This window comes from Rosa chinensis, chromosome 4 (assembly GCF_002994745.2).
Source record: "Rosa chinensis cultivar Old Blush chromosome 4, RchiOBHm-V2, whole genome shotgun sequence".
In the NCBI taxonomy this organism is placed as follows: domain Eukaryota; kingdom Viridiplantae; phylum Streptophyta; class Magnoliopsida; order Rosales; family Rosaceae; genus Rosa; species Rosa chinensis.
This window is the reverse complement of record NC_037091.1, coordinates 13990991-14006856: the sequence shown is the minus strand read 5'-3', so window position 1 is coordinate 14006856 and position 15866 is coordinate 13990991. Positions and strand designations below refer to the sequence as shown.

General features: G+C 36.1%; 1 protein-coding gene and 1 long non-coding RNA gene across 3 annotated transcripts; both read right to left on the bottom strand.

The window, feature by feature from the left end:
* Positions 1-10143: 10143 nt before the first annotated feature.
* Positions 10144-11742, bottom strand: LOC112195759. 2 transcript variants are annotated; one of them, XR_002934757.2, is made up of 5 exons: positions 11581-11742; positions 11377-11492; positions 10863-11103; positions 10604-10737; positions 10144-10507 (listed from the first exon to the last, which is right to left on the bottom strand). It is a non-coding gene; the product is annotated as an uncharacterized LOC112195759 (long non-coding RNA). The 2 variants fall into 2 exon arrangements; XR_002934756.2 differs by having other exon boundaries at positions 11387-11492.
* A 538-nt stretch (positions 11743-12280) lies between these two features.
* LOC112200070 lies at positions 12281-14521 on the bottom strand. The gene is made up of 3 exons (XM_024341077.2): positions 13920-14521; positions 13468-13557; positions 12281-12645 (listed from the first exon to the last, which is right to left on the bottom strand). Exons 1-3 carry the CDS (start codon positions 14403-14405, stop codon positions 12553-12555), a joined length of 669 nt encoding a protein of 222 aa, XP_024196845.2. The 5' UTR covers positions 14406-14521; the 3' UTR covers positions 12281-12552.
* Positions 14522-15866: the final 1345 nt, after the last annotated feature.

Genomic DNA, 15866 nt, shown 5'->3' with positions numbered 1-15866 from the left:
TGGTCCCTGATTTAGGCGAAACCCAGTTGAAGCACGTTATTCGGGAAATTAAAGAAGTCGAATTCATGTTAGCAACAGTAATAGACTAATGGATAAATCGGTTTTTGAATTCAATGAAGGTGACTCCTATCAAATGCATTGGTCACCACTTCAAGTCATATACAATTGCATACAATTGAAGGGTGCATGTATCAGGGAGTGTGTGTTCCAAAGAAGCGAGAGTATGCAAAGGAAATCAAATCACAGCTCTACATAAAGGGAAGCTTTGTTAGAGCTGAGATCAGCTCTAAACTGCGAATTCTTTTTTTTTTTTCAGAACAAAGAATCATTCATTAGCGACTAACCAGTTACTGAAAATCTATGAGCTAAGTTCAAAGAGGATCAAGGTCATAAGTTCAAATCTAACTGAATCTGATAGGACTCGGGTCCTAAGCTCAAATCTATCATTTGCAATACGCTCAGTTCAAAGAGGATCAAAGTCACAGCCAAGCACATAATTAAGCATCTGTTAGTTGTGAGTAAAATGTACAAGGATTGTCTATGATTATATGAAAATTTTCATCAGTAGGTTATGATTAACCACAGCCACAAACATGAATCATCTATACAACTACAGAAAGATAACAAACTATTAACAAAATTCGTTACAATTGGTTTGAAATAAAGTAGTTCTCATTGATCTATTGATCTCTGAATTACAAATTACACATATATGGAACCTCAGTAGCAAGAATACTGGTAAATCACTAATACAATTTCTACGTCATATTCTTTATCCCTCTTTCTCTTCAAAGATCAATGGTATCCTTCAAGTAACAAGAGATGCACAGGCAATGGCAGTTAATCCAGAGCCTGAACCACACTATCATGTGCTGATGTTTCTTCACCGTTTTGCAAAAATCTTGCCATTGATCAGCACATTGACACTGATCACGAAAAAATGATACCAAATCAGATCTGTTGGAGAAATTACAATAAAATAATAATTTCTATATGAGAAACTCGTTGACAAAAGGCTGAGGCGCGGGTATCTCGCTCTCTTTAAGGAGATTCAAGCCCTCTGCGGAACAATGCCGGTGCACCAGAAATCTCTTGACTTGTCCCCTCCAGGATACAACAGCCCAACAACAAGTTGTGTGGCTCACACCAATCTGCACAAATTGGAGGAACCCAAAGCTCCACCACAAGAACACCTTTCTCTGGCCAAAAAATACACAAGACTCTTTGGGGGATTTTGGAAAGAAAGTTGATGGGTGAATAGTTGAGTAAAAGTTTGATGTATTTTAGCATGCAACAAATGGTGCTATTTATAGGCTCTTAGGACACTCCCTACCATTAATAGGATAGTAACCAAAAGCCATAGGTTACAAGAATTAAAACCCAAAATAAATCAAAATAAAAACACCATGAGTTACAAAATAAAATTCAAAATAAATTCAGAATTTAAACACACAAATAAATTCAGATTTTAAACACAAAATAAATTCACCCAAATTTAATTTCAATAATAAATAAAATATTAAAATGTAACAACATTCCCCCACTCATTTTAATATTTTAAAAACAAATATCAACCAAAGTTACCGGCCAAAGACAAACCATTATGCGTCATGAAGGTGTGCTCTGCATTGAACCTTCACTTAGTGAAACAGCAATCCCTACTCCAGAGTTGATAGTGGTCTCAGACTTGAACTACAACTGCTTAAGGGAAAATAAGAACTACTGCTCACACATAATAATTCAGGTGTTAATATGAGCTTTATTAGCCAGCACGTTACGGCCTTGTGCTTATCCCGGTTTTCATGAGTATATTTCAAGAATAAGCCCAATTCTTATAGAGAGCGGCCCCACTCTCACACTCATATAGGTAAAATCCGTCAAGGATGCTCTTGTAACTATGACATCCCACTCATATAAGCTACAGATTTTATTAAGAGTTTTAAGTGAACTCAACCTTCATATACGTTACAAGATTAATGCATTTACATCATAGGGATGAGTAAGAAAATATAGTGCATTTTTCTTACGGCCACCTTATGATTCGTTTTTCCCATTGAACCCAGTTTTTAGGATCTCTAATCACCGGGTTGGGTGTCCTCATATATGGCTCATGATGATATGGGCTTCAATCCCATCCCCCTCGATGTATTCCAGACATTTTCTCTTGCCAAGCCCTTAGTTAAAGGATCTGCAAGATTATCACATGATTTAACATAATTCACATTAATAATTCCATCACTCAAATATGATCTCACAGTACTGTGTTTTCTTCTTATAGGTCTGGATTTACCGTTATAATAACGGTTATTTACTCTACCAATAGCTGCAGTGCTATCACAATGAATTAATATAGGTGGTATAGGTTTTTCCCACAAGGGAATTTCATGCAATAAATCTCTCAACCAATTTGCTTCTTCACTTGCTGAAGCTAGAGCAATAAGTTCAGCTTCCATGGTTGAATTAGAGATTATTGTTTGCTTTTTTGATTTCCAACAAATAGCACATCCACCTAATGAAAAAATATAACCAGTGGTAGAGAGAGAATCACCTGACAGAGTATTCCAATCGGCATCACAAAAGCCTTCAAGTACAGCAGGATATTTTTTATAAAATAATCCATAATTTTTAGTACCAAGCAAATATTTCATAACACGCTCAATTGCATGCCAATGTTCTTTACCTGGTTTACTTGTGAACCTGCTAAGTACTCCAACTGCATACGCAATGTCAGGTCTAGTGCAGTCAGTTGCATAGCGCAAACTGCCAATTATGCTAGCATATTCCTTTTGATTAATCACATCATTTTCACTTTCAACAGGAAATAAGTGAACACTAGAATCAAAAGGAGTAGACACATGCTTGTGGCCAACATAATCATATTTCTTCAAAATTTTCTCAATATAATGTGACTGATCAAGAAAAATACCATCACATGTTTTTGTTATTTTCATGCCCAAAATAACATTAGCCTCACCAAGATCTTTCATATCAAAATTGCTCTTAAGCATAGTTTTTGTCTCATCAATTACATGCAAATTTGAGCCAAAAATTAACAGATCATCCACATAGAGACTAATAATAACATGTGAATTTTTCCAAGATTTATAATATATGCACTTGTCACATTCATTTGATTTATAACCATTTTCAATCATGCAGGAATCAAATTTTTCATGCCACTGTTTAGGAGCTTGCTTTAAACCATAAAGAGATTTAGATAACTTACATACCTTATGCTCTTGACCAGGTTCTATAAAACCTTCTGGTTGGTCCATATAGATCTCTTCATCTAAATCACCATTTAGAAAAACTGTTTTCACATCCATTTGATGAATAATCAAATCATGAATTGTAGCAATAGCAATCAATAATCTAATGGATGTAATCCTTGTAACCGGAGAAAAAGTATCAAAAAAGTCTAGATCATGTTTTTGCTTAAAGCCTTTAGCAACAAGTCTAACTTTATATTTGTCTACACTTCCATCCGGTTTGAGCTTTTTTCTAAGGACCCATTTACACCCAATGGTTTTAAAACTTGTTGGTAAATCTACTAATTTCCAAGTATTATTAGAAATTAGAGACTCCATTTCATCATTTACAGCCTCTTTCCAAAAAATTGCATCTGGTGATGATAAAGCTTCATGTAAAGAAATAGGATTTTCCTCAATATTATAAACATAATAGTCAGGGCCAAAATCTTTTTCAACTCTAGCTCTCTTACTTCTTCTAGGTTCATTTTCATTAGTTTCTTGTATATGCAAATTAGAAGAAGAAGAACTAGGTTGTGAAAAATATTTTCTCTAGATTCTTGACCCCCACTATTTTTTGATTTAAAAAGAAATTTTTCTTCATGAAAAATTGCATCACCAGATTCAATCACAACATGATTTTCAACATCAAGAAATCTATAGGCTGTACTATTTAAAGCATATCCAACGAAAACACAAGTAGTAGCTCTAGCACCTAATTTTGGTCTTTTAGGGTCAGTTAACCTCACAAAGGCTAGACAACCCCAAACTCTAAGATAACCCAAATTTGGTTTATGCCCCTTCCACACCTCAAATGGTGTAATTTTTGTATTTTTATGTGGCACTCTATTCAACACATAACAAGCAGTTAAAACTGCTTCACCCCAAAGATTAGAGGGAGCACCTGAATCAATTAACTTGGCATTTGTTAACTCAATCAAAGTTCTATTTTTTCTTTCTGCCACACCATTAGATGCAGGTGAATAAGGTGGAGTAACTTCATGAATCACTCCTAAAGATTGAACAAAAGAATTGAATTCAGAAGAATTATATTCTCTCCCTCTATCACTTCGGAGTCTTTTAATTTTTCTACCGAATTGATTTTCAACCTCAAGAAGGAACTCTTTAAATTTGGCAAAAGCATCACTTTTATTTTTCAACAAATAGACATAAGCATATTTAGAACAATCATCAATAAAAGTGATAAAGTACCTGTTACCTCCACGAGTTAAAATTCCCTCAAATTCACACAAGTCTGTATGAATTAATTCCAATAGCTCGGTATTCCTTTCAACATTTTTGTGAGGCCTTCTAGTAATTTTTGTTTTACTGCAAGTCTCACATTTTTCAAAATCTTTTTGCACTGAAGGAATTAAACCCAAGCTACTCATGATTCCCACATATCTACTATTTATATGACATAAACGTGCATGCCAAAAATTCAAAGAAGAAAGCATATAAACTGAAGTAGATGCTTTATTATTGTTCTCAACATTCAATTTGAACATGCCAGCACAAGCATAACCTTTGCCCACAAATACACCTTTTTTGGTGATCACATATTGGTCAGATTCCATAGTTTGTTTAAAACCAGCCTTATTAAGAAGATAACTAGACATCAAATTTTTTCTCATGGAGGGTGTATGCAACACATCTTTCAAAGTTAGCACCCTACCAGAAGTAAATTTGAGTTCCACCTCACCAGTTCCAAGCACATGAGTAGTATGTGAATCTCCAAGCATAACTGTTTTGGGCTCCTTAAAAGGAGTGTATTTCTTGAACCAATCTTTATCATAGAAGATATGCCTATTAGCACCACAATCTGCCCACCATCCTTCAACACTTTGAACCATATTTACGTCCGTTATCATTGCCACATATGGTTCTTCAGTGACGTGAGCTTGAGGAACAGCCTCACGTTTTTCGATAATTGCAATTTCGAGCAATATGCCCACTTTTGCCACAAACATAACAACAAGTATATTGTTGCTTATTTTCTGAAGGAGGATATTGGTTCTTATTCACATAGCTTGGTTTGCCTTTATTCTGTTGGTGAGGTTTACCAACTTTTTTCATATTTTTCTTCTTTGGCTGCATAAGAGAATTTTTATGAAAATGACCATTGGGCAAATTATTATTGGAAGATACTAAATTTACCTTGGAGGTGTCATTGTTTGTATCTTGCATAAGAACATCTTGACCTCTTGCTTCCTCCTCAACTCGGATGCGAGTCGTCAAGGTCTCCAAGGAAATCTCCTTTTGTTTATGACGCATGGATTTTTGAAACTCTTTCCATGAAGGTGGAAGTTTATCAATGATACCAGCCACCACTAGATTTTCACCAATTTTGACACCTTCAGATGTAACTTCAGCTACAATCATTTGGAAGTCTTGGACTTGCTCCGCAACCGACTTGCCATCCACCATTTGATAGCGGAAAAAACGGCTTGCAGCATATTTTTTCGCACCAGCTTCCTCGGTGTCATATTTGCTCTGTAATGCTTTCCAAATTTTCTTGACAGAAGAGTATGTTGTATCATAATAATCATAAAAATGATCAGCAAGACAGTTCAAGAGATAGTACCGACAATTATACTCATCTTTTTGAAATTTTTCAACTTTTTCTTCATGAGCAAGGAGTTCATCATCCTTCATGCCTTCGGTACTCTTCTTTGATGGATTCTTCTCCGTTAGCACATAGGCAACTTTGAGAAGATTAAGGTAGAAGAGAACTTTTCCCTTCCATCTCTTGAAATGTGCACCTTTGAAGCGGAAAGGCTTGTTGAGATCTCCCACATTGTCAAGCGGCTTCTCTTGAGTACGCTCCATCTTCTTTGAATCTCCTTAAAATTGTTGGAGAAATTACAATAAAATAATAATTTCTATATGAGAAACTCGTTGACAAAAGGCTGAGGCGCGGGTATCTCGCTCTCTTTAAGGAGATTCAAGCCCTCTGCGGAACAATGCCGGTGCACCAGAAATCTCTTGACTTGTCCCCTCCAGGATACAACAGCCCAACAACAAGTTGTGTGGCTCACACCAATCTGCACAAATTGGAGGAACCCAAAGCTCCACCACAAGAACACCTTTCTCTGGCCAAAAAATACACAAGACTCTTTGGGGGATTTTGGAAAGAAAGTTGATGGGTGAATAGTTGAGTAAAAGTTTGATGTATTTTAGCATGCAACAAATGGTGCTATTTATAGGCTCTTAGGACACTCCCTACCATTAATAGGATAGTAACCAAAAGCCATAGGTTACAAGAATTAAAACCCAAAATAAATCAAAATAAAAACACCATGAGTTACAAAATAAAATTCAAAATAAATTCAGAATTTAAACACACAAATAAATTCAGATTTTAAACACAAAATAAATTCACCCAAATTTAATTTCAATAATAAATAAAATATTAAAATGTAACAACAAGATCCAAAACAGATATCACATTGGAGGAACATGAAGAAAGACAGAGAGACAAATACCAACATGTAAAGAGGGTTTTAGGTTTTGAAACTGCAATCAGCCTTGTCGGCCTCGTCAGCTCAAGTTCTCTGAATCCCTTCACTTGTTGTGAAGATCCTGAAAGAGACATTAATCAATGATACACAAAAGAAACATTATAGTTTGATCAAAGTAGTTAACTCAGAGACAAAAGAGTGTACCTCTGGTAAATCATTGATTCGATGAGTGGTTTAGAGCCACAGTCAGGCTCTGGAGACCTATAGTCATCTTCTTCCATATCATCATGGCCCCATGACTCACAGACCTTCACCATTTTTCTTAATCAGAACCTAAAGCTATACGTGATTAGAGAACCGGGGATGAACGCCTTTTATAGCTCAAGATGAGAGTTCCAGAAAGGCTGTTTTGATAGAAAACAACGCCTCCTTCTCAAAACCATTGAAACCAACGGTTTTGAACTTTTGAGGAAACAGTGGGCTTCTGGTTTGAATGAGCTCACGTTTTCCAGCTTCTTCAAGTTATTTATTCGTTTAGCATTATCTGCAAAACAGAATTGTAAATGTAATAAAGTAAAAGTTAAATATAGCAAGTTATTTATTCTTTACTATAAGTATATGAAATTAAAAATTTGTATTTCCAACAATAATACTGACGATGGGCTGATTTTACTGATGATGCATGACTGCATGCAGAAATTTGCTGGATATCAACGGCAAGTGTCATTAACAGACGACACACAGTCTGCTAATGTGAGTGATAGGTTCATAATTTCATATATTTTTATACCCTTAAATGTAGGATTCTAGGCTTAGTTCTTTTATTTTTGAGTAATTTACTTTATTTGTGTGTTTTGTAGGTTAAGTTGGAGAAAAGAAGGATTTGGACCCTAAAGTCGAACATGGGATTGAAAGCGTGCTTGTTATCCTAAGCTTCCAGAATTGCCTCTGCTGAGCAGCAAATTTGAGGATTAAATTGTACCTTCTCACAAGGAATTAGCAGACGGGACATATATCATTGGAAAGATGCGTATGTTAGCTTTCTAAGGAGTTTTATGGAAGTGCATTCGCATTCTTTCAGAGTAGTTATGATAATTTAAGTGAACCTAGTTTGGGAAGGCAGATTCGTCAGAGTTTTGCATATCTTTTCGGAAATCCAACTTGTGAGGCCCAAGCCCGTTGATCTTAGCACTTCGATGGAAACAAAATAGAATGTGGATGACATATAATTAGGAGTTTCCTTCTATACCAAAAAAATCTTGAAAATTTCTCTCCAATTAAAGTGCAATCCTATTCCAAGTTGGATAAAGAGACTTAAGAGCCAAGAAAGCTATGTTGGGTAGGACTTTCTCTCAGATAAAAGGGTCAAAAACATGAGATACAGAAGAAGGGGCTTGGAAAGTAGATTAGAGACGCAATAAGAGCAAGACGAGTCACTTCCATCCTCATTCCTCGTTCACTATGTTTTTCTTAGTTATTTTTATCATTTCATTTTGCTAAATTCCTAATCTAGGGCTGAGATGAAGCCTTTAGTATGAATATTCTATTTGTTTAGTTGGTTTGCTATTAAATTTCTAGATTGCTATGTTAAAATCTTAGTAACCGTTTCAATATAACTTTTATTCAAAATCTTTGCTCGGGACCAATAAGACCTAGGTATCTTTTACTAATTATTTGGTTGGGGAACATGAGGCTTGATCAAAGAGAAGATGTTTTCTAAGGTGCCAAAAGATAATTCAATCTTGTAATTAAAGAGTTGTGAATTAAGAATACAAGTGCTTGATCAAAGTTGATATTCTTGTTTGCATGATTTCCTAGTTCTTTTTGTGCTAAATGGAGTTGAACATGTTTCCTGCTTGAACCTGATCATTAAGTGAAGCAAATACTATAGTTTAATTGGCTACTTGAGTTCTATACGAGATCAATAAGTTAGAATTAATAAGTTAGAAGAACTTTGACATATGTCCAGGATCAATAAGCCTTATGTACGAGAATCTTTAGCATGAGATCGATGGAATTCAATGGTTTTCAGCTAGCAATAGAGTAGAAGTACAAGGTGGTGGATTCAAAGTCTTAGCATTCAATTCTCATAGTTTTCAACCTTCTGAAAAACCCTCCTCTTAACTCTTTTGTATCTATTCTTAGCAATTTAGTTATAGTTTCAATCATCACAATCTTCCCAAATATTTGTTTATTTCTTTGTTCAATTGGTTATTTGAGTTAGAATCAATTCGAATTTTAATCTTTGTTGGAACGACCTCTTGCTTGCACGTAATCAATCGTGCGCTTGCGAGTAATCATCTAAAACACAACAGTGAGAAGCACCAATGTTTGGACAATACAAAGGGGAATGTCAAAGAAAACCCGAATTATGTGTGCCTTGCCCAAATATGATTACTTGTTCTAGTTGTAACTAGAAATGTTTCCCGCGCCTTGCTGCGGGTAGAATTTTTACGCGATGATTACTTAGTTGCAGATTTCGTTCGTGAGTATGGTTTGATTAACAAAGATGAATACGATCTTTAAATGAAGCGAGGAATATGTAAAATTAAGTGATCCGAAAATTGTACTTGCAGAGTATAAGTTACATATTATCTTTTTCTTGTTTTCCATTTGTATTATGTACTGTAGCCTAGGAGATACTCAAATCAGATTTTAATAGCTTAGTACGATAATTGACCATTTAGTATGACATTAAGAAGTAAACCAAAATCCCAGACATAATCATTAACAGAAGATACAAAAAGTAGGCTAAAGCAATTGTAAACCATTGTGACATGCAGCCTGATACATCCTTTGAATCGTTATGGGATGCTCACTGCCAATAGCCACATTTCCAACCATCACTGTTCTTATGGATTCAAACTACATTTGTCCAATTAAAGACAACAAAAATTTCGAACAAAATGAAAGAAACCCATAGAGGTAGAATGAAAAACATAGTTATGCTGATATCTACTACCATAACATGTTATGTGCAGCAACCACTACCCAATATCCCATTCAACTGATGCGAACATATCAGCCATTATTAGCCAAGGTGAGGCTTAGTTCATCAAATCTACTTCACCATATGGAAAAAGTATTGGATATTGTAATGACATATACTTTGGGTGTATTTTAGAGATTCGTTGTAAGTGTCTATCATTTGATTCAATAATTATATCTCTATTCGAGTCATGTTGTCCAATATCACCAACGATTAAACCACCAATTTCTTCGGATGTTGGTCTTTCATATTGTTTGTTGTCAGTAGGTGGACAATCAAGTACGCTCATGTTAAATAAAGGTAGTGAATGATTTTCAAATTTAACTTTTATTGTTCGAAATTGTTTTACTAATTCATTAATTTCATCAAACATCTTAGTAAGTCCTTCAACAATTTCTGGTTTAATATTTCTGGGAGTTACAATTTAGTTTTATTTAGACAAATATCCAATGAAAGCAACATCTTTTCTTATGCCATAAAAATGACCAATGGTAGACTTACAATCAATTTGTGATAACTATAATTATTTCTCATTCAGCATTTGAAGCTGACCAAAGCAAACATATTAATCACTACATATCTGCTTTCCCTTTCCTCCAAATTATCAGCTACTAAAACAGTTTGAAGTATTAAAACATAGCAACATGCATTAAAGCAATGACAAAATAACTTTGGCTTCCCCAGTGACATTAACATTTGTTAATAAAGGGCAAAGAGTTGAGGAAAGACTCGCACTGAGCAAGCAAGCAGTCTCATGAGAGTACGGATCCTTGGACGTCACATAGGCAGTACATGCACATTCACTGGATCTGTAATTTTTCAAACCAAACAACAAAAATATGATTTACCGGAAATAAAAAAATAAGGTAAAATTATGAGCTCTCGCACAAATTGCTCATCTATACCTGACCATTTCAATGCTCTCAATTGAGCAAGAGAAGGAGAAAAAATGAAGAATCATAGACATCCCTCTCTGTTGCTCGAGGAGACAGACCCATAAGTTCTACGGCAAATCCACCGTGATTCATACTCCAAAAACCTAAGTAGTGAATTTCCCAGATTAGTTAAGGAAGCAGATTTTTGAAGCAAACTGGTTACAATAGAAATTGAATTCGGTGATAATCGCAAACACACACGAAAGATTAACAAAAAGGAACTACGCACCTCATACTTTGTAGATCAAGGAGGAAGAGGTTGTTTCCCGTTGTCTTGCTACCGTGACTTTGGACTTTCAGTAGATCAGGCGATCTCCTTTAATATATATATATAGAATATCTTACTGCATCTTCCGTACAGGTGTCCATTACTACATGATGCCCGCCCAAATTAAAAGCTTGAACTTGATTTTCCAAATGCTTAACTTTTCAGATGTCAGATACTGAGTTGGTTGGTGCTGAACTAATCTCTGCAATCAATACCCAGAATTAGAAAATCAAATACTCCTCTTAAGCTCAATTCCTATTCAATCATTTTCAGTTTATACTCTGATCCTACCTATTCTCTCTGAAACAGAGGTTCTATAACATGAGAAAATCACAAGGGAAAAAGATTCAAGTGAAGCTCAAATCTTTTAATCAATTCTATGCTTATGGTTGAACACAGCACAGAAATTTTATAACAACTCTCAATATCAAAATCAAAACCAGAATTTCAATATTTCAATCAAAATCGAAATTACCTGAACTTACCCCAAAAACTAAGTATCGATCACAACCCTATACCCAAATCCCTCATCTTCTCCTTGGCTCAAAACGCAGGTCCTCTTCCTCCTCACAGCAAAACCGAACAATACCTCTACAAAATGGAAACCCAATTCAATTCAAAACCAACCACAGCAAAAAGCCCCAGTCAAAACTATAAACCAAAGACACAAATCAAAAACCTTTGGGTTGATTTAGACGGCAGAGCTCCAAGACGCAGATCTTCTTCCTTTTCAATACAAAACGGAATCATCAGTCTCTCTGATCTCTTTCGCTCTCTCTCTCTCTCTCTCTCTCTGTTTCGACTCTGCTTTCTCTAGAAACCACGAACAAAATCTACACAGTTGACTTATAGAGGATGGCATCCCGTAAATGAGAGAAACAGAAGGGCAAAAACGCCATTTCCCACCCCCAAGATGAACAGTAAAATGAATAGTGCAGGCGCTTTAGTATATAGTAAATATGGTAGAATATTCTAGATTTCCAAATCAATGTTTAATTAAGATTCCCTATACTGCAAGATATTGAAGATATAATCATATATATAAAGAGTTCCCTATTATTAATGAAAATATCCAAATATTCTCCTAAATTCTCTTGTTTTTAAACAATTTTTGTATTTTTGGGTATTGTATGATGCCGCCCATCCTAATACTTCGGCTAAAGCTATCCACTAATTAATTTTGCTGAGTATGTTTTTCTTTATTATAATCCATGATATGCACCTTGAAAAGCAACAATAATATCAAAGGCATCCATCCGGGTTAATCTGAACTTAGGTATCCACTGACAAAGAAGTAAATACGTTAACAATCTATACACATGCATGGTAGTTCCTAGCCATTTGTTTGTCAACAGAACAAAAATTAACCGATACAATAATTTGGAACACCAGGTAGTAATAGTTTATTAGTCCTCTAGATAAAAGCTTTGTAGTGGGACGCACTCATAGCAAGATAGGTTATTGTAATACAAAGGCTTTATGTATTAAAACCCTAGCAAAGATAAAATGATAATAACACCCTAAAAATAAATCTCATTACCAACATGGATTAACAACGATCCTTATTCTCTCCACGCTTTAATTCAAACCAAGATGCATCATGCGTACGTATTGAAATACGATGAAACTGTCACAAATAGTTGTAGATCAATCACATGATGCTGCAAGAAGCAACATCAGAAGCCATATTTCCTACTGCACGTGTAACACTCGCTCCAGATTTGATTGCTCCAAGTAGTGCCCTCTGCAGAAATAGTTATCAACAAATTCAATTAATAAAGAACAATTACCCGATTAGCTATTACAGTGTATCAGATGGTGAGCATATTAACCCAGTTACCGGGTTAGTAACGAAAAAATGTATAATTTAAAATATAATCACATCAAGTACCTGGACTTCCAAAATCATATCAATAAAGTGCTTTAGTCTATTTTCTGTTATTCATCCGTTAAATGCAGGGGTAAATCAAAATTTCACTCAAATTCACCATTAAAATGAATGTCATAGCCTCATCTAACAAGGACAAACACATGCCACTCAAACTTTATCTCCAATTATTGTCTCCTTATAAATAATACTAATATCCAACATTCCAACATCATGTTTTCTTAAATAATTTTTATTGTTTGGAAAACACCCAAAGTGGGAATCTCTCAGCTCTCTTTTGGGATTGACTGAAAGAGAAATCGAGCAGAAAGTGATGGAGTGGTTATAAGCCTTTTTGGGTCTTCTTTGAGGCAAAAAGTCATTTATGCCCCTTTGCATTGAGTCCCATCATTGATGCGTTACTAAAATTAATGGAGGAATAACGGAAAATAGATAGAAACACTTTATTGATGTAATTTTGAAAATTCAGGTATCTTTTTTATCACTCTGAAAGTCTACGTATCATTATGTTCAGTCCAAAAAAATTCAGATCTCATCTGCGATAAAAACCCTACTTTCATAGAAAAATGTAATTAGTATAAAGAAATTTTGTATAGCTCTCTTTTAACGTGGTTGTTGACAACAAGAACTGAAATGTGGATCGATGAAATCGACTGCTTGTTGAGAGAACAAACTCACCCTCTTTGATCCAGATCGATTAACTGGCACTCCCTTTGATCCAGTTCGACTGACTTGATTGGACTCAGAATCAGACCCAGGAGAGCATGGCTACACATTCAAATAACTTCACCGTTATGATTACTCAAATATGTAGTATTATAAATCAGGAATCATATTCTTTCCCAAAAGAAAAACGGAGCGGATTACTATTTACACCTAGCTCGTAGGTATAAAAATGAAGATGGTCAGCTAACGTTTCCAATTGATATATATATATGCAAAAGTATAGGATCATGATTGACTCAATAATATGGATGGAGTCTATAGTCTAATTTGTTATGTTATCAAACTAGTATTTAAAAGAGAGAGTCTTCGATCATATACCCTATCTTAGAGGAAATTTCCTATCAAAACTTTCGGTAGTTTTGATAGGAAATTTCCTAAGATCAGAGATGACCTATGATTGTTACCTCAGATGTGGATTCACAACAAGCAGCCTTGGAACGAAGTAACACATGGTTATCCACAAAGTTTGTGTGTTCATGAACAAAGTCTGCATTGTGGTAGCAAGAGGTGCAGAGATCGAAAGTTCCATTTTTGTTATGGTGGAAGCAGTCGACGCAAGTGAAATAGAGTCCCTTGAGAAAAGGTGCGGCCTTACATCCATTGCCCGCACAATAAATCAGCACCCTACCGCTCTCTACAAGATAGTAAAGAGTGATGTACTCGTTGAAATCCAACTTGCGGTCTCCGTTGTTGTCCAGCTCCTTGAAGCTTCTCTCCATGATCACAGAGTTGTTGTGGAAAGAGCTTCCCATACTCTTCTTGAATTCCTCGATGCTTATTGTGCCATCACCACTTGAATCAATTTCTTTGAATTTTGCAGATGCCAGCTTCTGTAGATCCTTTGGCAAGTTATTGTAGTAAGCTAAAGCAGCCTTACGTATTTCTTCCATGTTTATGATCTCCCTTTCTCTGTATCTCTAGCTCTCGATTATGTGAGTTGTAGGCTTAGCTTCTGTACTGATATGAAGATAGAAGCCTTCTATCGGGGATAAATACGCAGCGGTGATAAAAGTAGGATGGTATCAAATTCATCTGTTAAACGCGCCTTGTAGCGTTTAAAAGACAACTGCAAAGTGAGGCTAATATTTTCAAATTTTTTGGAGAACGATAGACGTGTAGACTAATTACTAAAAAAAAATATGACCAAATTCACTGATAAGTTAGTATTCCAGAATATAATTACTACACCCCATAACACCTTATGTCAAGCTATTTTGTTTGGCTCAAGTTACATGCAAGCTAATCTTAAGACTACTACTCCTAAAGTTTCAAAATATTTAGGAGTTTCAAAATATTTTCCTATTAAATGGCAACCTCCTAACACTGAACAGGTTAAATTGAATTTCGATGGATTTGTTAGAATTGGAAATGCTATTATTGGTTATGTTATTCGGAATTCAGATGGTAACCTTGTTTGAGCCCAAAACATAGTTTGGCAAAATCCTTTAGTGGGTCTGAGTCAGTGGGCCGATACTTGCGGCCCAAAAATGGAACTACATGGACTTGGGTTGTGACGCTGCTCATCCCGTGTTTCGGAAGGAGATATCGGCTTTAATTGTATGAAGATATGAGCGCTCACGAAGGCGTGAAGATATATTTGCAATTAATACGTGCGGGTCCTACTGCTCGCATCCAGCGATCACATCTAGGACTCTAAGAGGCAATTAATCTTGACCTATATTCTAAGCGATAACAGAGTCAATCTTTTATTACTTACGATAATATCAAAACTATTAAGAGTTTTGATTTGATTCAAGGCCAATAACTGTGGCCTAAAATATAGTATTCCATTCCTATTTGGAAAGTGAATCTGCAGTAGCCTATATATAGAGGCTAAAAACGATACAGAGAAAGAGCCCTCGAAAATCAATCAATCCCAGCGATTACAAAGCCTCCCCGGAGCAAACCCTCAACCTTGTTGAAACCTGGTGACCGCCCGCCAGTCCTAGTCTCCTCGCGAGCCGACTGTCAGCCTCACCAGATCAACCCGGCGACCGTACTTCCAGTCCCAGTCTCCCCAGGAGCCGACTGCGAGCACAACCGCCACTGTTACTTCCAGCGAAGCAAGGGTAACGCCCTCGCAACCCAGCGAAGCTAAAGTCACGCTTTAGCAAACCCGTGCTTCTCTCAACTTCCCAGTGATTGCTCTGCTTAGTTTACAACACTAAGTATCGATTCGGTGAACGCAAAGAGACCACAACTAAAGCCCTTACCCGCGTAAGGCAAGAAGTCCTTTTCCTAAAGGCAAGAAAAGAACCCTGTGACGAGGTTGGTGCTCTCCTCGTCCACAGCGCTTGAAGAAGAAGTCAGGTCACGGGACTACCCCAAAGACTGCACCCCGCGGTGCTGGC